This window comes from Aotus nancymaae, unplaced genomic scaffold (assembly GCF_030222135.1).
Source record: "Aotus nancymaae isolate 86718 unplaced genomic scaffold, 86718_ANA_hifiasm-v0.15.2.pri h1tg000003l, whole genome shotgun sequence".
Classification (NCBI taxonomy): Eukaryota; Metazoa; Chordata; class Mammalia; order Primates; family Aotidae; genus Aotus; species Aotus nancymaae.
The window spans coordinates 34,754,281-34,780,897 of NW_026988414.1; the positions used below are offsets into that span (position 1 = coordinate 34,754,281).

Sequence of the window (26,617 nt, forward strand, 5' to 3'; positions counted from 1 at the left end):
TGAGTGCGTGAATATAGCTAATTAATCTTCCCTAAATTAATTTCCTTACCATGTCAGCGATGATTTATTGGTGTGCCTATAAGGAGAGTTGGTCTATGATGATAGTCAAAGCTGAAGACAGGAAGAGGCTAGCAGGGGGGCGCTTGTGTATATGTCTGCGTGGGGTGTCCCCACATCCCTGAGTGGTGGCACAGCCTGGTGCTGTGGATAGATCCAGGGCGCTGGCCATAGGCAAGGACCACATAGTGCTGTCTCCCAGCACACAGGCAGCAGTGCCTTGAGAGTCGTGAGAGCTTCTCCACCACTTGGCCAGGTGCCCCAGTTAGGGCATGAATCTTACCCAAAGCATGAAAGGGGGAAAAAGGAGCATTCACAAACATTTTCCTTTTTGTAGTTGAGAAATAGGACAGCTGTTGTCATGCATAATTGTAGCCATTTTGCCTGGTAATCACTGGGGCCTTAGCAGGGGTTTCTTTTCATGTCTTTGTCTTGTCTTCCCTGCCAGATTTTTATCTTCTCATGGGCAGAGACCCTGCCTCAAGGTGTTTTTCCTTACCGTGTCACTAACAGTGAAAAAAAGACACTCTCTCCTTTGCCTCACCACACTTACCTTTGTCCTGGAGGTGCCACCTGCTCTGTAACGAGAACATGGCCTTTTCTTTATAAATTACTGACACATCCCTGGATCATCTGATTATTTGCTTGTTACAACTTTGATGTGAAGCTGAGAAGGCAAAGCACCCTGCTCCATTTCACAGGTGACCTGCTGAAACTCAGAGAAAACAGGTTGCCCGGAGTTACCCAGCAGGGGTATAGCAGAGCCAGTTCCAGAGCTCCACTTGCCTGGACTATCCTTGCTTGGCCGCATCCTTTCTGCACTGCCACCTGCCTTTCTGTATATTTGCACAGCCTCGGGCAGCTGCTGCAACCTAGCTGCCACTGGTCAACCTCGGGGCTTTGGAAATGCTGCCTGCCTCAGCTGTGGTGGAGGTTCTGCAAACAGCCACCCACTTAGCCAGTCCTTAAAGCCAGGGTTCTGCTTGAGGCAGCTCAGACCTCTGTGCCCAAGTTGAGTCGGGCTCTGCACTGGATGTGCACTGGAAAGATAGAGTGGCATCTAGTCAGCTGAGCTTCCACCCAAAGCAGAAGCCCATCGTAGAGCTTCTGTTTGGACACCCTAAGCAGCAGGGGCTCCCTTTCCCAGGCAGCGTGTTCCTTTATTGGCTGTCAGATATCCTTCCTGAATCACCTAGTTGGCCTCTATGGCTGCTGGGTCTGCACAGAACATCTGTCCACTGCCTCTTCTCTGATCAGCCTCTTCATTATTCGAAGCCCTCTCCAGACCCCCAAATCTCTGTTCTTTAGTGTCATCTTTGTTGGCATGGCAACAGAACCTCCTTCCTGTGGACATCAGGCCTACCAGGTCCTGTGTTATGAGGGGTCCCAAAGGAGGACAGGGACTTTAGGCATCGGAGAGGGGACAGAGACACTTCTGCTGCTGCTGCCACCTCACACCCCCAAATGCTATTTGCTCATTTTCAAGGAGCCCTCCTGACCCCCAGAGTTGGGGAGAGGGACTGGGCTCCTGGCAAGCCAAGACAAAGAGCCCCAGGCCATCATTCTCTCACAGTGACCCCCGCACAGCCAGTGGCAGGCCTGTATCACACACCACCACACTGCATTTTTAGCCAGGCGAATAATGAGTGTTAAATTACAACGCAGTCAGCACCTCGGGTCTGCGCACCCACAGCCTTGCTAAGGCAAAGGAGAGAGTGTCTTGTTTTCACTGTTCATTAGCGTGGCCCCAGGCAGAGGGGCTTGGTTCATGACCTTCCTGTGGTATTCCCAGCAACACTCTGTGGGTGTATGTGATGTGATGAGGGGAGGCATGGCTTCATCAATCATCAGATTCTCAAAGAGCTCTGTGGCCCCCAAACTGTTAAGGAAATTAGTATACAGTCTTAAAGATGAATCAGTGAGAAAAGGGTCTGACTGGGAGCATTGAGAACATTCTCAAGTGCATTCATATGTGGTTTGCTTTGGAGTAGAGCAGAAAGAAGTCAAGGGCCTGGCAAGAATCAGGGGCCTTGTAGGGTGCTGCCTCCTCACTTTCCAGGGCAGGAGAGCAGCACAGAGACCCTCTGGCCAGCAAGCTCATGTCTGAACTGGTAGTTCCCAGACAGCAGGGCACATAAGGGTGACCATGGGGCAATAGGGACAGTGTAGGCCACCCAATCCTGAAAGATGGCAGCCACTCTGCCTCTCTCACCGTGTTTTTTTTTTTGAGACAGTCTCGCTGTGTTGCCCAGGCTGGTGTGCAGTGGCGCGATCTCAGTTCACTGCAACCTCCGCTCCGGGGTTCAAGCCATTCTTCTGCCTCAGCTTCCCAAGTAGCTGGGACTACAGGCATGCGCCACCATGCCCAGCTAATTTTGTATTTTTTAGTAGAGATGGGATTTCACTATACGTTGGCCAGGCTTTGTCTTGAACTTCTGACCTCAGGTGATCCGCCTGCCTCAGCCTCCTAAAGTGCTGGGATTACAGGAGTGAGCCACTGTGCCTGGCCATGCCTCATCATTCTTTTTAGCAGGTTTGAGCAATTTCAGCAGGGATTCCCTTTGCATTTCTGCAGTGGCTTCTCTTGGCACTGCCACCAGTCCTTCCTGGAGCTGGTGATTTTTCTGGAGCAAGTTTATTGAGAGCAAAGTGGCCTTGGCCTGAAAGCTGTTGTGGGTTTAAAACAGAGCCTTGCCTTACACACCCTTAGGGCTAGGATCCCTGTTGGGCTGCCCCCACCCGTTCCCTTTTGGGGTAGGGGCAGGGCAGAAGTCTTTTTTATTTCTTTTTAATTTTTTATTTCCATAGGTTATTGGGGGAACAGGTGGTGTTTGGTTACATGAGTGAGTTCTTTAGTGGTGACTTGTGAGATTTTGGTAGCCCTCTCCCCCTGCACAGGGTGAATGTGGAGCCAGCCTACATAATTGCAGAGAGGTTGCCATTTCCTCCACGTCTTAGATCTTGGAGATGGCATGTTGCGTCTTCTCTTTCTCCAGTTGACCCCAAGGGAAGAAAGCAAAAGGGCAGCAGTTAATACAAACTTCTTGTTTCACTTCAATGAACAGGGCTAAGCAATACCTGGGCAAAGTGAAATTCTAAAGTAATGTCTAGAGGCTTGCCTCTAGACTGGTGGGGAAGGGTGCTGGCTCTAGCTTATTGTTTCCTAAGCTTTCCTGATAAGGATCACCTGGCCTGCTTGTTAAAATACAGATTATTGGGGCTAGGAATCTGTTTCCTTAACAAGCATTCCAGGCCATTCCTATCTTCAGGCAAGTTTGGGAAACAGTCTGTCTACTGTACCAAAAATAACTTGTGGAAGAGGAGTGCTTTTAAGCAAGTTTAGTTTTGCATATAGTACATGAATATGTTCTCCTTGTTAGAAAATGTTTTAACATTACAGAGAAGTAGGTCTTCTTTTGACTTCCCCTAAGCACCCCATTATGAGTCCTGCCCTCCTCCCCAAACGGGAGTCAGTTTGGAGTGTACATCTCCCAGAGCTTTTCTTTAACTTAATAGAGATGCAGGTTTCTGTTTTGTTTTTCATAAGTAGGTATCATGTTGTGTTTATCATTCTACAGCTTGCTTGCGTTCCATTCAGAGCTATGTCGTGGAGCGCTATGCCAACTCACGCAGAGCAATTGCTTTTTTTTCTTCCCCCCAGCCTGCTGCATAATGTTACATGGTATGGGAAAGCACAGTTTATTTAGCAGTTCCCCTGTTGATGGATGTAGCAGTTTCAGGTGGTTTCTCATGATTACTTCAGGCAGCATCCTTGCCCATGGACCCTAGTGCACATTTGGGAATAAATACTGAGAAGTTAAATTGCTGGGTCAAACTAGGTGCATTTGGGGATTTTAATGAATTCTGCCCAAAGTTAACCCTTCTAAGTGTCTCCACCAAAGTACATTTCCACTGAGCATGTGGAGAGGACCCAATTCTGCATGCAAGTGCAGCTGTCCCACAAAAGCAACTGAAACTCACCAGTGCACAGGGAAGCGTGGCCAAGGGGCAACACCCACCTTCCTCTAGTCCTTTCCTTTGGAGATGAACAGCTGCTGACTACTTCCTATCACAAAGCGAAGCTCCCAAGATAAAAACACAGGGGCCCCAGCAGTATGTGCGTTCCAGAGAGGAGGCTTGGAGAAGCCACCCCCAGGCCACTGCTGGTTTGCTAGGTGACTGTAACAGTGCCCTGCCCTCTGAGCTGCAGTGGGCCCTGTGGAAAACAAGGGGAGGCTAGAGCAGGTCTCTGGGACGACAAGCCTATGGAAGCCCTTTAGGGGCTTTGGGCTGACCTGGGGTCTGTAGTTTTGTCTGAAAGCAAGAAAGATGCTTGTCTGGGGTTTAGCACTCATCCCCAGAGGCCAAGCAAACCAAAGAAGATGTGGCTCACTGGCTAAGCAGCGGCACTCTACAGCTGTTTTTTCTGCTAGTGCTCAGCTCTGATTCTGTGGTTGCCAGGTCTCTGCCAATCTGAGATCAGAATCAAAAAAAAGCTTCTTGTGTACCCAGGTGGTCTGGCCTGCAGAGGAGTCTCGGCTGGTTCCCTTTTGGTTGAATTGTTCGGTTAGATGTACAGGAATTGTCCGCTAACTGGGAAATTTTAAAGCAAAGCAAAATCAATCTCATCAGAAATCCAATCTCACATCTGGAGAAAACTCATTCCCTTTCTTTTAGCTCAGAAAAGCAGCAAACCTCCTGCCTGGCCCTCTGGACTTGCAGTGAGCCCTGGGCAGCTTGGACAGTGGTTACATTGCCCAGTCCTGGTGGCTGGGGCCTCTGGTAGTTCACAGGGCACTCTGACTGACTGCCTCTCAACTCTCTTAACACCTGGTTGAATTTTTATTCCCAAAACTAGGACATGATTTTGCAAAAGGTCATACAGTTCAGTGTAGTGTTTGCCAAGTTTCAGGTTGCTCAAACCTCAAGTTTCTTTTTCTCCACCAACCTCACTTTGAAGTTTAAAAGCAAATTGATTAAATATACATTTTAGGAACTTTCCGATTTGCTTCTTATACTAACAGAATTCTAGACCTCTTTTTTTTTTTAATTGAAAGATTTTCAACTGTCAGCAGGTATAACTGGAACCATATGTCAGCAGAGACCAAGGGCTTTTCCTGGTTTTAGGATTTGTAAATTCTTATTGAAAAGGAAGTAAGCAGAGCAGGCAGCTCTGTGACAGCCTGAGCTCAGATCTCATTTTAATTAGAAAATATAGGTAGCACTTGCTGAATCACAGGCCTTCCAGAACGCCTGTCCCAGGGCAAGCAAAGATTTGGTTTATATCCTGCAAACCTCTGTGTTTGCAAATTACAGAGCACTTCTGAGAGCTGGAATGGCGATTTCTAGATTACCATGGAGACTGGAACCCAACTGCCCCTCCCACCCTACCAGCAAATCCCCCAAAATGATTTTGTTTTCCAGGGGAAAAAATGTTTCCCCTCCTTATTTCAGAGTAGATGAAGGATGTTCATGTTGAAATGAGACAGTGAGGAAGTCTGGGACAAGAGAAATGAGATTAGATGTCATCCACAGCAGCTACATTTTCTCCATTTGGATGTCTGGCCACTTTTGAACTCTGAGACACAAAACTCTGCACCTGACCAGTGTCTGAACTGTTCTGTTTTTGACAGCAGTTCATGTGTATAATTTTCTCCCTAATGTGTTCTGCAAATGGTAGAGTAGAAATAACAAATGAAAGACATTGTAAGGCCTAGCTCTCTCCCACCCCTTCTTTCTCCAGCCTGCTGTCATTTGAGCTCAGTGAGTCTCAAGAAAGGCTGCCATTACAATGTCAGCATCTGGAAGCCACCCCCACTGCGACTCAGAGCCTCACCCACAGCCACGGAGAAAGCAGTGGAGTAGGGGCAGCGGGAGCCGTAGATGCTCTAGTGCTGGGCACTCTGGGCTTCAGTTTTCACTGATGAGCTTCTCTTGCTTGGGGAGCAGTAACTGCTGTATGCTAAACCTCCTGTTGGCCTCCAGCCACTTGCCAGGGACAGAGCTGCTGCCTGCTGTCCCTCCTCCGGCACCACATTCCGGGCAGCTGGCGGTCACTCACTCACCCTGCCAGGGTGGCTGCCACAAGCTGCCATTTACCAGGCAGACAAAGGGGGATTTTCCCTTCCCGTGAGTTTGCAGGCCCCTCAAATGCCTTACATTCCAGGAGCTAGAAGAGAGAGTAGGCTCCTGTGGTTTCTAATTAAACCCACAATTTAAATAACAATTCACGTAACCCCAAGGGTTGAGAGGAACACTAACCTACCCCCTCCCAAGAGAAGCAGCCGGTTGGTACTGGCTGAGGGCTTGGCCTTTGCCAGATAATGTGACCAAAGAGGGCAAGAGGAAAGTCCCAGGGCAAGTTTGTGATAAAGCAGGGTTACGCAGGAGGGGCATGGATTAGGTGGGTTCTGTGCCCCTCCTAAAGGTTAGGAAGTAAAAAGGAGGAGGAATAGTGGCCACGTTTAATTGGAGCCTCCAATCGGGAATTTTTGCTTTTCTCCAGGGAAACTGTGGAATGGTGGTCTCTGAAGTGTTAGAATCTCAGACACTCAGGTTTTCATGGGAGTTCCCCCCACCCCCAGGTGACTCACTCTTTGTCTGTGAGTTGTAGAATTTTTCTCTGGGGAGAAGAGGCAGGGGCATGTTCTGGAATACAGACAAGTGGGGAGCTTAGGCAAGGGCCCTGGGAGGTGGAAGATCTGACCAAGCCTCTGCTCACACTGGACCTCAGTTTCCCTGTGTTGTCCAGGGGACTTTGTGTTTGTTGTTTCTAGGGTCCTTTATGGCCCTGACTGACTGACTGTCCATCCTTGGACTGCTTTTGTGTTTTTATTTGGCCTGTCTGGGGCTACAGTGATCTTTATAGTATGTTGATCTCACCAGATTGTTGTCTGATGACCCAAGGTGTGGTTGTGTTCCAGGTTTGGGGAAATGGAACGCTGAGCTAATTATCTCTAGACAAACTCTTCTGTGCCTCAGCCAGCACCAGGGGCTCGTCAGCATTTCTAGGCTTTCTGAGATCTCATTTCCAACTTTTCCTCCACTTCCATTCCATTAAGCCCAGCAACTCACATTCCCTGAGGATGCCCTCCAAGTTCTTGCCTCTATATTTAGTGTACGTTGTTACCTCCACCAGATGCCCTTCTGTTCTTACCTCACTGTGCCCGGAGCGGGCCAGGCATATACCAGCTCAGAGGGCCTTCCCCGCGGTGGAGCCCTGCCAGTGTGGGTCCCATTCGTCAGCCCTATGAGACGTGGAGCTCCCTGAGTCTGGGTGTCAGCTTTGGTTCCTGCCTTCCCTGCCTCTCCTTGCTCATCTAGCTGAGGCTCAAAGCATAGCTGTGAAAAGATGTGAAACAAAAAAGCCAAAGATGGACTCACACCTGCCATCTTCCTCCTTGCAGGTGACCATAGCAGATGACTACTCAGATCCCTTTGATGCCAAGAATGATCTCAAGAGCAAAGCAGGAAAGGGGGAGAGTGCTGGCTACATGGAGCCCTACGAGGCGCAGAGGATCATGACAGGTAAGTGGAGCTGCAGCACAGGGGCTCACGGCTCAGTGGGAGAGAAGAAAGAGGAAGTGAAGGTACTGTTGGGTGGTCCCCAGCTAGCTTCAGTGGGGGCATGGTGTGTGCTTTCAAGGTGGTAGGTGGAAGCAGTGCTGTATTAAATCTTTTCCATGGTTTACCTGCTTATGTTTCACCTATATTGGGAAAAAAACTGGCAGGGCACCACGATAGTCCAGATACAAGGGTATCACATACAGTTAACCAAAGGTAGGGGCCAAGAAATAAGTGGGGAGAAGAGGGAGAAAAAGTAGTTTTATCAGAAATTTCTGAGTGAAGAAAGATACAGCATTTGAGACATGAAACTTTACTTGGAGCTTCCTCCTAGGCAGGGCAAAAAGGGAAGCAGGCTGGGTCACCTGGCTTTCATTGCTTAGTAGAAGAGAGCTGACCAGATTACTAGTAGAGACAAAATTATTTCTGGCCACATACCCAGAAATCTTTGTTTTGGAGTTGGAAGCAGCATAAAGAACCCTGGTGTACATGACAGGGTTACAGGAAACATGGAGACTTTCCCTTCTGGCCATATACCCAGAAATCTTTGTTTTGGAGCTGGAAGCAGCATAAAGAACCCTGGTCTACATGACAGGGTTACAGGAAGCATGGATATGTTCCCCCCAGTGGCTGATTTCCTGTTGGCCCTTGTCAAAGCAATTATGTAGAGTCAAGAAGAACGTGGCTGGGCATGCAGCATCCGGGGGGCCTATTTTAGCCAAGATAATACAACACTTGGAGGATCTTTAAGGAGTAAAGGGTTATCAGACATCAGTCATCTTGTAGGCAGGATTGGGGGAAGGTAGAAAGCAAGAGGGAAACACCTGTTATGGCTTCTCCTGGCTCAAGAGGGCAGCTGTGTGGGCTGGCCCCTGTGACCTCACATAGGCAGGGCCACGAACTGGGGCACATCAACACATTGTGCTGCAGGGTGCAAGAAAGTGACTGGGAGCAAGTTCAGGCCGTCCTGACTTTGGAGGCCTACCGAATCGGTACCCTGTATATCTGGGGACTTGGGATACAGATACCTCTTTCTGTGGCCCTCTTATTACTTATTTGTCTAGGGGTTTTTTTTGTTTTTGTTTTTGTTTTTTTGCATTCCTACCTTTAAGAAGGGAGAGGAAGTGGCATTTACTGAGCACTTAGCATGTCCATGTCTAATGTCAGCTTACTGGGCTGTGGAGCCCATGCAGGTTGATTGTTGAAGGATCTGGGTGCACCTTCTGAGCTCTGCCTCTGGTGTTCTCTGTCTCCTGCTCCTCCTATTCATGGAAGGAGATTCTTTGACCACCAGTGTGGCCTCTAGGACTGTTGGCCACTTTGTGAGGGGCAGCATAGAGAGCAGTGGACCAGAGGGACTTAGGTGCAGCCTTCTGGAGGGTTTCCCTCACACTCAGTCCTGTCTTTCTAATCTCCTCTGGGAAAGCAGCCTCAGCGGGCAGCAAAAGGCCAAGAGCTGAGCTTGTGTTCGGTGCTAGGGTCCTGAGGGAAGGCAACCTGCTATCTTTCCCTTGGGGAAGCACGCTGACTCGGGGTGTTCTCACCACAGATGTGTATGCATGCCTGGGCCCTGCGATAACTGCAGCCAGCGCACCCCATCGCCTCCACCAGGCCTGGTGAGACACCAGCTCCGAGGAAGTCCCAGGACCAGCTCCAGCCCTTGGGCTGTGGCCTGTACCTCCCTGCAGCTCCGTCAGTCTTGCACTCAGCAGGCGTTGGCTCCAGCTTAAAGGGGTGGTGGTTACAGCAGTGACTTTGGGTCATGTTCAGAATGTCAGGGTGGGGAGGGATCATTGAGGTCATCTAAACCTAACAGCCTCATTTTACAGATGGGGAAACTGAGGTTAGGGAGGGACAGAGACTTGCTTGAGGACACACAGTGAATTGATGGCAGAGTACAAAATATGGCCTGTGCTTTGCAAACTTTGGGGTAGGGTACTGAAGGAAGTGTTGTATTAGTGTCAGATGCCCGGGCACCCTAGACATGAAGAAATGGCAGGAGCCTCTGCCAGGGACTAGACTCCATGCTGGGCACTTTTACATATACCCTCATTAAGCCTCCTGATGTCTCTTCAGAGGAGATGTCCCATTTTACAGCTGAGGGAAACTGAGAAGTTCAGCTCCTTTCCTGGAGTTGCACCAGTGGAAGTAAGTGGCTCGGTCTGAGTGCAGAACGTGGCACAGGGGCTGGAGGTCCCTCAGAACCACAGGCAGGATGTTGTTATAAGAGTCCAGACTCGGGAATGAAGGGGGATGGGAGAGGGCATCTGCTGGGAACCCGACCTCGTGGAGGGTTTTCCCCTGCCTGGTGCCTTAGGAATGGAGCCAGAGTCCCCTACTGGGTGCTGCTGAAGACCTCAAAGGTGAATAGCTGTTCATTTGAGTAGAAATAACCTGAGGGACTTCGGCTTTTTTTTTTTTTTTTTTTTTTTTTTGAGACAAAGTCTTGCTCTGTTGCCCAGGCTGGAGTACAGTGGTACAATCTTGGCTCACTGCAACCTCCACCTCCCAGGCTCAAGCAATCCTTCTGCCTCAGCCTCTCAAGTAGTTGAGACCACAAGCACATGCCACCTTGCCAGGCTAATTTTCTTGTAGTTTTTTTTTTTTTTTTTTGAGACGGAGTTTTGCTCTTGATACCCAGGCTGGAGTGCAATGGCGCGATCTCGGCTCACCGCAACCTCCGCCTCCTGGGTTCAGGCAATTCTCCTGCCTCAGCCTCCTGAGTAGCTGGGATTACAGACACGCGCCACCGTGCCCAGCTAATTTTTTGTATTAGTAGAGACGGGGTTTCACCATGTTGACCAGGATGGTTTCGATCTCTTGACCTCGTGATCCACCCGCCTCGGCCTCCCAAGCTGGGATTACAGGCTTGAGCCACCGTGCCCGGCCTCTTGTAGTTTTAATAGAGACAGGGTCTCACTGTGTCTTCTAGGGTGGCCTCCCACCTTGGCCTCCTAAAGTGCTAGGATTGCAGGCATGAGCCACTGCACCTGGCCGACTTTGACTTTTTAATGGGGGCACACCCCACAGGGTCAAGTCCAAGGCAGGTCAGTTTGATTTAGCGAGGAACCTGTTAAGACCTCATGCATTCTCTTTCCAAAGAGGCATTCTAGCATATGCTACCCTGTGTTTACATCCTAGCTTGGCAGCTATGCCCAAGTTTACCCACATTTCTTGTTTTTCAGAATACAGGTGATTAAAAGGGGTGTTTTCTGGTTGTAACAATCCTTGCTGAAGCTCCCCTTGACTCAGAATTATTTGTGTGTAATTCTCTGGGCATCACCCCAGTGATTGATGGCAGGGCTGGATGTGGGCTAGGATGGCCATTGGTGTGTAGATGCTCCAGGAGGCTTGCAGAGCTGACATGAAGCTCTTCGAGGGGGAGATGGTGGCGGAAGAGAGGGTGGTGCTGGTGATGGCAGTGGAGTGGGAGTGACATGGAAAAAGTTAAACCTTTTAGAGTGACCCTTTTTAGATGATATTACATTTTATGTGTGTGTGCATGTAACTTGTAGTTACAGGGCAGCATCTTGAATCAATAAGCGTAATGCTGACAAGAAGGCCGTCCCCTCTCTCTGCTGCAGACGATGTACTTATGCAGGAGGAATCTGGGCTGGAGTCAAGCAGATCTGGGATGGCCACTTTCCACCTGAATGACCCAGGAACTCGGTTGTCCCCTGCAAGGCAGTAGCCTCAGAGCGGGCAGTCATTAGTGCTTCTAGCCACTTTGGGCTGCTAACTGGCTGTGTGACGATGGGCAGCACATTGTGTGCCCTCATGTTTACTTATGTATGGAAGGATGGGCCAGTGATAATAACAACAGGGAGGCAGCTGGTAAGCTCTCTAGTACTTTCTTACAGCACTTGATGTCAGTTCTTAACTGGGTCCTCACCATTACCCTTTGGAGTGTAGGCTGCCCCACTTGACCAGTGGAGAAACCAAGTCACAGAGAGGTTAAGAAACTAGCCCAAGACATCCCAGCTAGTAGTAAGTCAGTAATGGGGCTGACTTCCTAGCCTGTTTGAACCATCATTTGGGGCATTCTTTCCAGGGCCCACCCAGCCCTGGTGCACTGCAGTTTGCTCTTCAGATTCCCCAGCACAGCCAGCTTGGGCAATGATTCACTGACAACGTTTTGTCCTCTGTGTCCCTCGGCTCCATGAAGCAGGTGGTGGGGAGCATGGCCCAGCTCTGTGGGCTGTAACTAGGATGGAGGGCCTGGGGAAATGTGCCTGTTTCTCCCAGGGGCTCCTCTCACTCCTGCCCTCTGAATGTCTCAGCTCATCCTCTCCATGGGCTCCAGTTTATGTCACCTGCAGGAATATGTTCTGACTCCCAAGATGGATGCTCAGCCCTTCACAAACCTCAGAGCCCAATTGCCTGGGCCTCACTTGCCATCCCCATAGCCTCTCTCACCCCAGCAGCATCTCTGAGGGTGTCTCCTTAAACCCTGTAGCTCTATGGAACCTAGTTGGAGATCTAGTGACCTGGCTTAAGCTTTCTTTTTTATAGGTAGGGAAACTGAGGTTCAGAAAAGTTATAATCCTTTTGAGATTTTTTTTTAAAACCCACTTATTAAATGTGAAGCTGTCTTGTAAACCAGTGAGCTGCCCATCCCTAGAGGCATCAAAGCAGAAGCAAGACAGCCAGCATTGGGCAGTGACATGAAAGGGAGTTCAGTCTCAGATGGGTGGCTGGCTCAAGCCACTTCTGAGGTCTGCATTAACCCTGAGCTCCCAGGATGCCATGATTCACTGTGACCTGCCTTTCAAGCACAGTGACTGTCATTAGTCACCTAGGACCAGCCCCACAAAGATAGCACCTGAGACCAACTCTGAATAGGACTGGTCTGGATAGGGCTGGCAGCTTCCTTTCTCACTGCTGGCCTGGCTAATTGTTCAGTCCTCTTTCCCCTTTTCATCTTCCTTGACTCGTCTCTCATGATACAATTCTGGTCTTGGCCTTTTTCCATGCCCTGCTACCCATCTGGGCCTCAGTTTCCTCGTGTGTAATTTAAAGAGAAAGAACCAGAGCATTTCTGGGTTTTCTTCATGCCCCTGCGTCTGTGTATTTGGAATCCACAGGCCACGCCTCCTGTTGAGCCAGTGATCAGGCTGCTTCACAACCCCTTCTTTGCCTCTTCAGGTCTTGATTCCAGGCTTAAGGTCCCCAGGTGCATGGCATCCTGCTGATGCAGTACAAAGGGCACTCGATCCCTATCAGACCGACTTGGGTGCCTGGGTGGGTGACGGTGCTTGACTCACTGAGGGCTGTGGTGTCATTGTAAAATAGGGCCTGTGATGCTGATGCCCATGTGGAAAATAAGCTTTGCACATGTGCATGAGATTGTTGTTATTGGGGATGAGAGGGCCTGTTTGGTCCTTCCTGTGGTATACTGTGCTGTTGAATTATCTAGTTACTCCCTGTAGAATCCCCCACCCATCTGGAAGTAGGTTACACCCTTGCCAGTGCTGGAGCAGGTTGTCCCTGGGCCCTGTGCAGTGCACTTGGTCATCACAAGGGCTCCGGGCCAGGCTCTGTTGGAGACTGGACCGAGTAATTGGGGGCAGACACCACCACTGCCCTCCAGGAACATGCACAAAGCAGACAGGCATGGACCTGGAGTGGTCAGTGGTGGGTGCACTGAGGTGAGCATGTGGCTCTCCAAGAGTTCAGAAATGGGAACAAGGGCTTCCAATTTGGGTGATCCAAGTAGAGTGGGTTGTGGGAGGTGGTGGTGACGAGAACTGAGTCAGACAACCCAGGCTATGGGGAGGGTTTGAGAAAGGCATAGAGGGTGGGCCCTTGTTGCTAGAGAGGAGTGGCTGGAGATGAGGGTTTTGATAGGATAATGATAGGAAAAGCTCATGGGGCAAGAGCATGTAGATATTGATTGGGATCTGGAAGCCCAAGTTAACCAAAGGCAGAGAGTGTTTCAGTACCTGAGACCCTCTCTCCACTGGCCTTCAGCCCTAGGAATTCTCAGAGGTACCCAAGGAGTGGTGGTGACATGCATGACACTCACTAGCTTTTGCAAAGGGCTTCCCTGTGTGCCAGACACTGCTCCAATACTCTCCATTCGTTAACTCACTTAATCCTCGAAACAAGCCTGTGAGGTATAGGAATGTTCATCATCCCCATTTTACAGAGGAGAATACCAAGTCTCAGATTAAATAAGCAGCAAAAACAGAACCAATAAGCACCTTCTGGAGTCCTTGCTTACAGGCAAAACACTCTCACATCTGTCCTGTGCTCCCTAGAGGGTCTGAGGAATAACTGGGAAATTTACAGTCACTTAGGCCGCCTTTTTAGAAGTGACTAACCCTTCCTCTGGCATCCTTTATAAAACTGTTCAAAGTCATCTCACTGGATGAATCCTTAAGCATTAATTGAAAGCATCTTTACATAATTTTTAATATGTAAGCAATTACACTTTAAAAAGTCCTTAGCATGTTTTTATTATTAAATCAACTTTATAGCCTAATAAGAGGAAATTAAATGAAAGTCATTTCACACAGAGCCCCCCTGCTCCGACGTGGCTGTTTTCCTTGCTTACAACTGACCTTCTACCCTTTTTAACTCTGTGCTGGTAGGCACGGTCCAGATGAAGCCAGTGACCAATTTTAAAGACAAGAGGGTGTGTTCTTTTGTATTTTCTTGTCCTCTGGCCTGGCCTCTTCTAGTAGCAATTTGCTCCCTGGGAGAATCGTGAAGTTTATCATATTAAAGACTGTGTTCCAATTGTGACCTCTTTGTTTCAGGAGAAAGGAGGCAGGAAGTACAGGTTCTAGCATTGGCTCTGCCCCTGACCTGCTGTGTAACCTTCCACAGGTTGCTTCCCTTCTCTGGGCTTCAGTTCCCTCATCTCTAAAATCAGATTCTTCCTCCTTCACTGGGTGTCAGGAGGATTCTGAGAGGTTATGGGTCTGGGATGACTTCATAAACCCTTAGGTTTCCCACCTCTGTGATCACACTGGCCTTCTCCAGCTCCCCTTGTGAGGCCTGGTTCTAGCATGCATGCTGCCATCTGTCCTCTCAGAATAGACAGGATACCATTCTGGACAGCCAGCTCTAGAGGCCCTTCCTAGAGCTCCTGTTCTCTCCTTCTGGAATGAACTCTCCTGGAGACCAGCAAATGCTTCTCAGAAAAAGGAGCCTGTGAATCTTGCCTGGATGTCAAAGAGGCTGTCTCTGGCCACCCTGCCCTAGACTTCTGCCTTCATCTCATGTTTGCCATCAGCCCTGCCCCCTGGTTCCAGGCAGCACTGTTCTCCTGAAAGTTGGGAAAGCAGAGGGCCTTCTGTCTGGGTCCTGAGTCCAGGCCCTTCCCAGCCCCAGCTCTGTAATGCTGTGGACTCTGCTCCCAGTATGTCCACACACTTGCCTCCCTGCACAGCTCTACTCCCCAAAGCCTGTAACCTGAGCCCCCTCACTTCCATCTCTCTGGCTGTCTCACCCTCTGTAGGCTTCAAGCTCCTCCCTGGCCTGCCCTCCCCACCAAGTCACCGGCAGGCTTAGCTCGTCCTGGTGGTCACAGCTCTCCCCCAGCTGGACGATGACAGGATGAAACTGTCCTTGAGGAGCAATGCTTTTGTCCTCATATATGCTTTCTGCCCAAGGCCCAGAGAGGGGTGCGCACCAGCCAAGTTCACACAACAGCAAGCCACAGGGTGAGTCTCCTGACTTCCATCCTGGAGCTCCTGGACCTTGTTTTGAAATGTTGTGAAATCTGTTGTCACATCCTCCTGCCTGGCAGATAGCAGGCTTGGTCATGGACTGTGCAGAGTTCCCTGGCTGGTCTGTCATTTACCAGAATGACTTACCTACCGGACAGGAAGGAGATCATCAAGTGTAAATAGATTTTGTATTAGTCACCTGATGATTTTCCGATTCTTAAGAAACAACAGGGCTCACACACCCAGCCCAGTGGTGCTCATCTGTAGAGCTGTGGGCCTGGAGGGAAGCGGGAAGTCTGGGTTTCCATGGTGACCAGCGGGCCATTCTAGGAGCTGCTTCCTATTCTCTCACTCCTGCTCCCCTCTTGTCTTTGACCCCTGACACTGAGCACGTTCAGTTTGTCAGGAAAGTTGCAGCAGGCCTGGAACAGGCCAAGGAGAGTAGACAAGTCATTGACAGCACCCCTGCTGTGGGCTGAGGGTCCTTGCCCTCCAGGTGCTCCTGTCACATGGGGAGGGTGGACAAGGGCCTAGAGAACACTTGATATCTGTAGTATAAAGCAAGCTAAGAAAAATTACACTGGAGAGAGAAATCTGGTCTTGGAGAACACAGAGGAAGGAGTAGTATAGCCTCCAGGACCAAAGTGCACTGCACAAAGCAGATGCTGGGTGGCATCCTAGCAAAGCCACACTTGAGGTCCTGACTCAAAATGACCTTCCCAGGGAGGCATTCTGGCTACTTCTCTTACATTTCCACCCCTCCCCCTCTCTCTGATGTTGTTCCTTAACACCTGTCGTTTTTTAGCATACTACATATTTTATTTACATTTTCCTTTTTTTGTCATCTATCTCACCACTGAGATGTGGGCTTCACAAGGTCAAAGATGTAGATTTTGCTCCCTACTGGAACCTAAAGTACCTGGTACAGAGTAGTAGGTGGTCAGTAAACACTGGTTGAATGAATGAGTGCACTAATTCACTCCAGGGACCTGGGCTGGTCCACAGAGTGCTGGGTGCCCCTCAGGAGCGCAGGGACCGCCTGTCCTCCTCCAAAGAGTGCCAGATCTGGAAAGTCTGAGTTTAACCACTTGCTAGGTGGTCAGGGAGGAGCTGCTTTGGCCTCAGGGTGGGAGTTGGGTGGGAGTTCTGACCAGTTCTGTCTCCGCAGCTGGTGGACTGCATAAGGGATAACTGATCCTGCCTTGGCTCCTTCCTCTCTGGGCCGAGAATTCCGTGAAGGAAGGGACTGGTCTTAACCCATCTTCATTTCTCCTCTGGGCCCAGTAAATATTCACCGATTGAATGAATGAGTACAGGAATACAGGTCTGTGTGGAGAAGAAATGAAAGAAAAGGAAACAAACAGGTACTCACTATAAACAGCCTTTCCCATTCTGCTGAGACTTGCTTGCTTGAAGTCACAGGTCCTGGGTCAGGGGAAGAATGCAGTGCATTCATTCATTGGCTGGGTGGCTATTTGTGAGCACCTGCTGTGTGCTGGCACTTCTACTCCAGGGTCTATCCATGAACTGTTCTCATGGAGCTAACAGTTGAGTGAGGGACTGAGGCGGCTGTGTTGCCTAGCCATGATTCCCTGAAATTCATTTCCTAGACACTCCAGCTCCGAGTTATCAACAGCTGGAAGTCAGGGGCTTTCTCAAAGACCTGAGCAGAGTGGAGGCCAGGGCCAGGGCCACCTTCAGTAGGAAGGATGTTCTCAGTGCTGTCTTATGGGAATAAGGGGGACAGCTGTGGCCCAGTGGCTGGCAGGTGTGTTCTTCTGTCCTTGGCCCCAGTAGAGAAGCATAGGCCCTGAGGGTTTACGTGGGTTTTCCCCATGTTGCTGGCACTAAGCCTCATAGGTGTGAGGGCCCAGCAAACAGATTGCAGTCCTCCTGAGCATTTGGCAGTGAGGGCCCAGGCCCCTTGGAACACAGCCCTAACTCCTCATCTTTCCTAGTAGCTGTTAGAGAAACGTGCATTGTACCCAAGGTAGAAATAAAGGAACAGGAATGTGAAATGGAGGAGTTCGTCTCCATAGGCCTGCCTTAGCCTTGTATTTCAGAACCCCAGAGACATTAAAAGATCTGAAAGTGCAGAAACTGATAGAGATATCTGTCCTGAAACAGGCTCAGGGAGACTCAGGTTAATCCGCAGCAAAGCTCCTGTATCCTGTACCCACCCAGCTCCCTGCGTGCTGGGCAGGGTGTGGAAACCGTGCGGAAACCCACACTGCAGGGGTGTGGCATGATTAGGAAGTCATTTAAGAAAACAGGCCCGCCTGGGAGTGTGGGATGGAATCCAGCAGCACCTAGGAAGAGGCAGGGAGACAGGTTCTATGGTTCCAAGGCTACGGCAGTCATCTAGGCCAGGTCTAGATGTGGGGGCTGTGGGGTCAGGGTAGGTGTGGTGGAAGGGCCCGCCAGCCAGTGGGTGCTGTGCAGAAGGGAGAGAAGCTGGGATGACACCATCGGTGGGGCCCTTAGTGGGAGGGTGGGAAAGTCAGTCACCTGATGAGACCTGTCCTATCTGAGAAGGGAAGGGAGGTTCCTGGGGAGGAGTCAGAGTTGAGATGTGGTCACCCTTGAGGTGGGAGCAGCCATCTGGGTGTGCTTGGGAGAGATTGAATGCATTCATGTGTTAGGGAAGGTGCTGGAGTCAGATCAGAGGAGGGCCCCAAACTGTTCCAGGGGCCTGGGGGCCACCACCAGAAGTCCTGGACTGTGTTTCTGGTCTGGGGAGAGGGGTAGTGTGCAGGGACTGGCCAAGGAAATGGCTGGCCACAGTTTCTGCCTTTCAGAAGCCTGAAGGAGGAGATTCCATGATTTGCCCCACACCCTATTATTTGACTAATTAATTAGTACTCTCCTCTAAGTAGGGCTCAGGCTGACTTTCTGGAAGCTTACAGAGATGACAGAGGTCTGTGTTAAAGGGTGCCTTTTATAGATGATGCCAGAGGTCTGTGTTTAAAGGGTGCCTTTTATGCATGATGCCAGGAGTCTCCCTAAGGCTCTGAGAGGCAGCAGGTGAGATGATTTCCATTTTGCAGATGAAAAGGCTGAGGCTGATGAGACTTCTGGCCCCTTCTCCCTGCAGGGGTCCCTGCATGGGAGGGAGCTGAGTAATAATAGCAGGTGAATCCTGCCTCGGAGGCTGCAGTGTGGCAGGTACCTCAGGTTCAATGCTCTTCCCCTCCTCGTGGAGAGTCCCTCCCTCTCTCTTTCAGCTCGCTTGGCCTGTGTGTGTTCACATGGTTAGTGAGGGCTGGCTGCAGTCATTTTCCAAAACAGGTAGCTGAGCAGAAAGAAATAAAATGCTACCTCTTCACCCTCTCTTTCAGGTTATACGCTTGTCATTGTACCTGGCCACCTAAAAAGTGATGCACCAAAAGAGGGACTGTCTCCCAAGCCCAAGCCTCAGCTTTTAGGCCTGTCCGTTCCCACTGCCCCAGTCACCCCATTCTGTCTATATGCCGACACAACCCTCATCTTGTCCGTCGTGACATACCTGCTAGACTGGAAGCCCCTGGAGGGCAGGATGCAGGGTAGGCTGGGGCTGGAGTATCTTGCACTTAGACTGTCGGTGCCCTGTGTTTAAGGTCTTGGCCTGGAACTTTCTGGTGAAGAATGTCCCCTCATCCAGAACTTGCTGGTTTTGATGGAGTGTTTTGTACACATGATGAGTAAACATCCCCCAGAGTTCTCAGCTTCTAGAACCAAGCCTCATGCCCGCTGGGCCAGCTCACCTCTGCCCTGGACAATGGGGCAACGCATGTCCTATCCCCAGCACCCCAGCTGATCTCTCACCTGCTGGCCTGTGGCCCTGTTCCCTCCCATTTACTAAGCCTCGAGTCTCTGTGTGGATGCTGGCACATGCACTAATTCCCCCATGCTCCCAGACACCAGCCCTTTCTGAAGCCACCCTCTCTGGCAACTCCTCACCAGGTCAGGGTCTTCCGAGTCTTCGTGCTGCCCTAGTGGGCCTCTCTTGGCCCCTGGGTCTCCCTTCCCTGCCCTCTACCTTTTAGGCTGGGTACTAGAGCCCCCAGTTTCCTGAGGTGAATGGCTTTCATCATGCCTGCCTTCAGCTCTAACCTCTTGCTGCCCAATTCCTGACACCTCTGGCTTGGCCCCTCCGCCTTTGCCAGCACAGACCTCAGGGGTAGGGAAGGGTGTGCCCACCTCCTCAGCAGATCTTTATTCAATGGGCTCCATCAGGGCCCTTCCCTTCCAAGTCCCACGAAGCCCCCAGCAGCTCAGGCTTACCTTCCCCAGAAGCCTCTGCACGCCTCTGGCTCCCTGGCCTGCTGCTTTCCCCAGGCGCCTGTGGCTCAAGGCAGAAGCAGGCCAGCTGGCATTCAATTTTCTGCTCAGGTGATGTTTACTGAGAAACGCTGTGACCTCATGCCCTTCACAGTGTCTCTCCTAAGCCTCCCTAAGGCCCAGGGAGGCAGTGCCTGGGTTGTTTCCATTTGCCAGTGAGAAAACAGGAGCAGAGGCTTCAGTGATGGCTGGGGGCCTGGGAGCGCCTCCAGGAACCTGGGAGTTGTGTTCCAAAGCTCAGGCAGGAGCAGGTCAGGCCGTCAGTGGGCCAGATGGACCGTGGGCTGAGGGAAGCCCGTAAGCCTGAGATGGATCCCCTAGGCCAGCTCCTGCCTGCCCCAGTAACAGAAGCAGAGGCCTGGAGTCAGGAGGCTCCCCGCAACAGCCTCACCACCCTGCAGAATTGGGAAACAGCCGGTGGGCAACAGCATCTTCCCTTCCTTGACCTCTTCTAGGGTTTTCTTCTGTTTCTGTGCTGCGTCCCCTTCCCTTATAGAGAGCTGCTTCTGCTGAGCGAGTCTTTGCTAGGGGAAGGGTTAGTGCTGAGTTACTGGGTGGCCTGCTCCGGTGGGTGCTTTGGGACATAGTACAGTTGGGACAGTGTCAGAGGCGGGTAAGATAGAGGAGGGGCAGCCAGGCCCCATGCCCCTGTCTTGCCCTTCAGGGTAAAGCTCAGGAGGGTCTTCGTGGAGCATCCCTGGAAGCCCTGCTGTTCTGGGGACTGCAGTGAGCACAGGGGCTGGGAGGTGGTGCCCACCTTGGGCCTCCTCTCAGGAGGGCTGTCTACTGGGATGTGACTCATGACTGCTGTCACGCGTGAGTGTAGAACCCTGCCCTCGTGGGACTGGGAGCCTCAGGGAGGGTGTGGCCCATTCTGCTTAGTTGGGGGTGGGTGTTATTTAGGATTGGGTGGGAAGGGTGGTGGGAGCAGGTGCAGCGAGGGGTATGGCCTAGCCCCAGGCTTTAAGGGTGGAGTTGGAAGAAATTGGAGGCTCCGGCCTAGGACAGAACCCAAGGAGGTCCTATATTTAGCTGCAGGGGACTCAGAATTATGGAAAGCACCCACCAGGGGCAGGCCCCTAGGCCTTTGGCTCACCCATCCCTGCCCGCTTCTCACTCCCATCCCCAGCACAGCCCAGGCTGAGCCTCAGAGGAAACTAGACAATATTTTTAATTATTGTATAATTTACATCCAGAAATTAGGAGGAAGGGCTTTGTCCTTATTAATAGCCTCAGCCTATTTACCCCCAAGACTTGAAACTAATTTTCATCTGGACCAGGATTTGTTGTAAATTCCCAAGGCTCCATACTAATAAAAAGTTTCCAGCTGCCTTTTGGGCCTCAGCCCCATCCCCTGGGCTTGGCTCCCAAATTTGCAGCAATGTATGATTTCTTGGGGTGAGAAGGGGTGGATCTTAAAACTCACGGTCTCCACCCTAGGGAACTTAATGCAGGCAGGGTCCTGGAGTCCTCAGGAACTAGTACTGCAGTTAAAATACACAGTCTGTTTTTAGCTCACTTTTTAACTGAACTTTTTAACAGTATGTGATGCTGTTGGAAAAGCTTGAACTCGGGTATTAGAACCTATCCCCTCTCTGGAAGTCTTTCTTAGAGTGAGAATTTTAGAGCTGAGCTAGGTTGGGGGGCTAGACAGAGGGTGGTGGGGTTGGGGTGAGGGGGATATGGGAGGAGGGTTCTCCCAGCTGTCCCGGGAATGGTGGCTGAGCTCAAGTCCTAGCCCAGGGCCCCTTCCAGTCACTACAATGTCTTTTTGTTATATGGCTTCTGTGATTTGGTAGTGCCCTTGCAAAGCAAGGCCTCCTACCCTGCCTTCCCCTGCAGGAACCCTATCCAGGTCCGTCATTTGCTCTGCCTCTAAGTCCTCTTTATGCAAGGAGTGATGATGGCCTTTACACCTCTCTGTTTAAGCATCTAGGAGGAAAACTTCCTTGTTTCAGGAAATCTGTGGCTTTGTGGAAATTTCTAATTCATATTGTCAGATTGTTGGCATTTCTCTGATTTCTTTCAACACCTTGGCCTTCAGTTATTTGTGTGGGGTTATTGCTATCACCATGTATATTTATTTCTCATTTTGGTCTCCCATATCTCATTTCATCCTCAGAACAACCTGGAGGGCAGTCCTTGCTATCCTTTTTTTAAGGCAGACAAACTGAAAACCAGAGAATCGAAGTAGCCCACCGGGGTCAGCCAGTAGTAGTTCCAGGACTTGAGTGAGGGTCTCTTTGCTATATCGTCAGTCCCTGTCGCCTTTCCCTCCCTTCCATTAAAGAGTCTGTGCTCGGAGTCAGGTCCTGTGAGGTGGGATCAGGTTGGATGAAAGTCACTCATCACTCTTGCTTTCTAGAGCTTATGGGGAGGACACAAATGATCTTTTCTCTTCTCTCCTCTTCGTCTCCTTTGGCCTCTTATCTACAGAGGTCTCAGCGGGTAAGTGTAGGTGAATTGCCAAGGGCACAAGTCATTGTTCTAACTCCACGGCGGACGCCGGGAGAGAGCCTTTCTGCCGTTGAGCACGCGACCCCCCAAGGAAACTAACCCTAAACTTCTGGGGCCAGCCAGCCTCCTTTTCACTCTAAGAGGCTGCTTGTGCCTCAGTATCCCCGGCACCTGGTCTCACCATGCAGCGAGGCAGGACTGCAGACCTAGCTTGAAGAATATCCAACCCAAATCTCCTGGACATGGCTTCTAGGTCAAAGCGTCCAAAGGGTTTGGCCTGGAGAAGCTGTCCTTGGCTGAAGGTTGGAACTGGGCAGGCTCTCCCCAGCCCACAAAGAGCCTTGCACGTCTTCACATTCAGGGTGAGGAAAGGCATAATTGTGTCTGGAAAGAGCCCTGGGTTTGACACTAGCCACGGAGCTGTAATTATCGTCTTTAATTACACAATGGTGCCTTTGCCAGGAAGATGTGCTTGACGATTATCTCCTCTCTTGACAAGGGTGGTTCTGTCTCCCTTTGTAAGTACTGATGTAAACACACAGGCTCACTTGAGACTTCAGGATTACCAAAGAACCATTCAGGGTTGCCTACCTAAGGACCCCTGCCTTTTGGAGGAGAAAAGGGCAAGCCAGATATCAGCCACGCAAGTGCTTTCTTGCCTGCTGCTGAAAAACAATGTCCACTTTCCTCTGAGTTGACTTGGTCTCTGAAACTGAAAAAAAGAACACACTTTTCCCTGATGCTTAAAAAGAAAGAAAACAGGAAGAGCAAAAAGCCATGTAACAACAACATGTGTGTTTACATACCAAGCACATCCCTGCTTATTTGATTCTCACACCACCCTGGCGAGGTAGGCAGGGCATGTGGCGCTATCTCCATCGAATAGATGGTGAGATGAAGTCTCAGAAAGGATAAGGGACTTTCCCTAAGTCACGCAGAAAACCAAGACTAAAGCACCCTGACTATAAGCCAGGCTTTGGCACCTGCAGGGCAGTATTTTGGTTGATTTTGTGAGCTCCCTCAACCCCAACTCGCTCTGGGGCTCATGTGGCAAGTAAAGCCCCTCAGCCTTGAGGGGCTTCTGAGGGCCAAGTGCCATGCACTGTATAGGACTGAATTGAGGGGCAGCCCCCAAAGACTTCAGAGGCCAAATCACACTACATTCTCCAGTGGACTGTACAAGTTAGCCAGCGTTGCAGACAGAATCAGCCCACCTAGCATTGGAACAGCCCTACTGGGGAATCAGCACACAGTGCAGAGGATGGGAGGCTTGGTAGAATGTCCCCTCGCCCCCCAGGCTCTGCTCACCACACTAGGTCAGGGTGAAGGGCATGCTGCCCTGAAGACCCATGAGTGCAGGGCAGTCCAGGGTCAGTTGGTGCCTTCCAGGGTCAGTTGGTCAACATAGAGAAACAAGGGCAAGATGGTGGGCAGTGGTGAAATGCAGATTCCTAGGCCCCATCCTGTAGCGGCTCTCACTGAAGCCCAGGAACCTGCATTTTAATACATGGCTCCATGGTTCTGAGACAGATGGTCCCATGGTTAGAGAGTCCCTGCTTTAGCAGAGGACTCAGGCCTGGGGTCTCCTTCAGTTCTTCAAGCTGTGGTCTGGCCTGGTCTGGTCTGGTCTGCCAGCAGTACCGTTTCTCCGTGATTTATCCCTCCCTGTCTTTTCTCTCTCCATTGCATGGCGGGAGGGATGGACATCCATTCTGTTGTTTCCTTGAAACTACCTATGCAAGTCCTGAGGACCCAGCCCTGGGGCTATGGAAAGGAATGAAAACCACCCACTCAGGTGTGGTGCCCCAGCCTTGTGGCTCTTCTTGTCAGGCTTCACAAAGCTGTGATTCTTATGGGAATTTTGTAAATCTCTGAATGGCCAAATAGAACAGGGCTAGGGGTAGAGGGCATGGGGTGGCTAGTGGGGAGAGTCATGAGCCGAAGGGTACAGGAGTGAATCCCAGCGACTCTGACACCTGGTTTGAGCTTGGACAAAGCATTGCCTCAGTTTCTCCATCTCTGAAGTCAAGGCTTCAACCAGATCCTGAGATGACTTCAGTGCTAACCTGCCATGGTAGTAGGGGCAGTCACACAAAGACATGCTGGCTGCACACAGGGACATGATCCCCCAAAACACAGAAACCCCCACGTGTTGCTGATGGCTCGGCTGCTTCCAAGGCTGCCTTTGTTCAGTCAGACCTCTACTCAGTATGTGGCACTTGGTGTCAGCAGCTTTCACTCAGTGCTCTGGAAACCTGTTTATGAGCTAAAGTCACACTAGCCTCCCTGGGGGATATCTTTCCACAGAAGCCTACTTCCGAACGGGGCCTAATTGCACCATGCATACCTTTAAATAATTTTTTTCAGTGTATTTTAAAGAGCTGTCATTTTGCACGTGCATCATTGGAGTAAAGTGGAGCAGCCATTTGAGCTCCTGGGCACCCTGAGTCTGCAGCAGGCTTTCTTCACCCCTCACAGGGGAGAGACCTCAGGGAGGAGAGAAGCTAGGAAGTTTGACAGCGGAGTGAGATCAGCTCTCTTGCTGGTCTCAGCCCTTCCCAGATTCCTCCTCACTGTCCCTTGATGAGTTTCCCAGGACTGGCTAGATCATGTTACTCTCCTGCTCAGAGATCTCCGCTGGGTTCTACAGATGTGAGTCCAGACTTTCCTCAAACCCTACACCTCCCCCAGCATCCCCCTAGAGGATTCCCAGGGCAAGGCAACACCCCAGCACCCCCTTGCTTTCCTGTGTAAATGCTCACTGTCCTCTTGACTGAGGGGCCCTGTGATCCCACAGTGACTTTCTCCCTCTTGTTCTGCCTTGCTCTTGAGTTCCTCCAGCAGCCTGGGCAGGGCCTGAGTGACTCACAGTGGGTCCCCCAGAGCCCAACACAGAGCCTGGCTCTTGGGAAGAGCTGGTTGAAACTGGATGAAAAACAAGCCTTTCCTCTGCTCCCATCTCAGCCTTGCCTTTGAAGTCAGTTTAATGGCTGCAAACCTATTAATCATTGTACTGTTGGATTTCCTGTTTGTCCCTAAAAAATAAGTGTCAAAATAGGATTTTGAGGACAGGCACGGTGGCTCACACCTGTAATCCTAGCACTTTGGGAGGCTGAGGAAGGTGGATTGCTTGAGACCAGCCTAGACAACATGGTGAAACCCCATCTCTACTAAAAATACAAAAATTAGCTGGGCATGGTGGCATGTGCCTGTAGTCTCAGCTACTCAGGAGGCTGAGGCAGGAGGATTGCTTGAGCCCAGGAGGTGGAGGTTGCAATGAGCTGAGACCATGCCATGGCACTCCAGCCTGGGCAACAGAGCCAGACCCTGTCTTTAAATAAGTAAACAAAATAGGATTTTGAGACCATCAGAGCATGTGCTTTTTGGATTTGAAAACAGGCAATGCAAAGACCATGTGTCTGGGGGTGGTGGGGGAGGTTGTGAGTCTCTGGGGCTCCTGCGGTTCTGGGAAGTTTACCGTTTATGGAGCCTTGGTGGTCAGGAAGCCCAGGCCAGCAGGATAGCGGTCCGGCTCAGTACTTTGATGGGGCCCTGGCCCTAGTGTTTCCTTCCCTCCTCCCTCCAAGCTGCCTGCTGCCGGCCACTGTAACTCAGAGCTCAGAGAAACAGGAATGCTATAAATCCCCATCGCGCTCCTCTTTACAAGAAGACAGTTGGGCGCGGTGGCACTTTACAAGGGAAAGCAGCTCTACCACAGCAGAATGCAGCAAGTGCCTGTCACACGAGAGCTGTCCTGCCTCTGCCTCTGCTTGCACGATTGGACACAGCAGGTACCACTAGCCGGGAAGAAGCATTGCTCTTGTTCATCCCCATCCCATTCCAGGGCCCTCTGCCCCTTAGCAGGGTCTCCTCCTGGGCCATCTGCCCCAAGGTGACGGAGCAGGGTGCCTCTGCCTACATGTCTGTAATGTGAGAGGTACAGGGCTCCAGGCCTGAGGAGGATGGAGCTGGACAGTCCAGAAGGCCAACCACAAAGATAAGATAACTTGGGTAGCAGTCCTTTAGGGGTTTGCTCACTCTGCATTCATTTTGCATCCTCCTGTGCCAGCTCCTAAGCTAGGCATCCAGAGATTGACATAAACGATACCCAGGTCCCAGTGAATGTGGACTCAGGTCTGACATATCTTGAGCTTTACTTTGTGCTGTGGACACCCCTGCAGAGATATTTTGATCACTGGGGTTCCAGGGGAAAAGGAGGCAGGAAAGTCTTCCAAGGAGTTGGAGCTTGGCCTAAGTCTTGAAAGATGAGCAGCCCAGGAGAGAAGGGGCTCTCTAGGCAGCAGTCCGAGCTCAGACCTGGAGGAGAGGACTAGCTAGCGGCTCTGGGGACCCACTGGTGGTTTCGTAGGTGCTGAGATGACACCTGAGTTGGGTCCTGAAGTTAACTCAGAGGTGGTGCCATGTAGGAAAGAGGGAAGGGATGGCTTTGCAAATGGAGAGACGCCTGTGGCTGGCATGGCTGCAGCTTCAGGAACTTGCAGAGTGGAGATATGTGACTGCCAAGATGCTCGATGCCCAGTTCA

The 26,617-nt window shown here is 50.8% G+C and overlaps 1 protein-coding gene across 1 annotated transcript in view; it reads left to right on the top strand.

Annotated features, from left to right (window-relative positions):
- Positions 1-26,617, top strand: part of SHB (SH2 domain containing adaptor protein B) — a 139,340-nt gene that overhangs the window by 36,086 nt on the left and 76,637 nt on the right. The window contains exon 2 of the mRNA XM_012463408.3: positions 7,464-7,584. Within this exon, the coding sequence (XP_012318831.2) occupies positions 7,464-7,584 (121 nt within the window). The remainder of the gene's footprint in view (positions 1-7,463; positions 7,585-26,617) is intronic.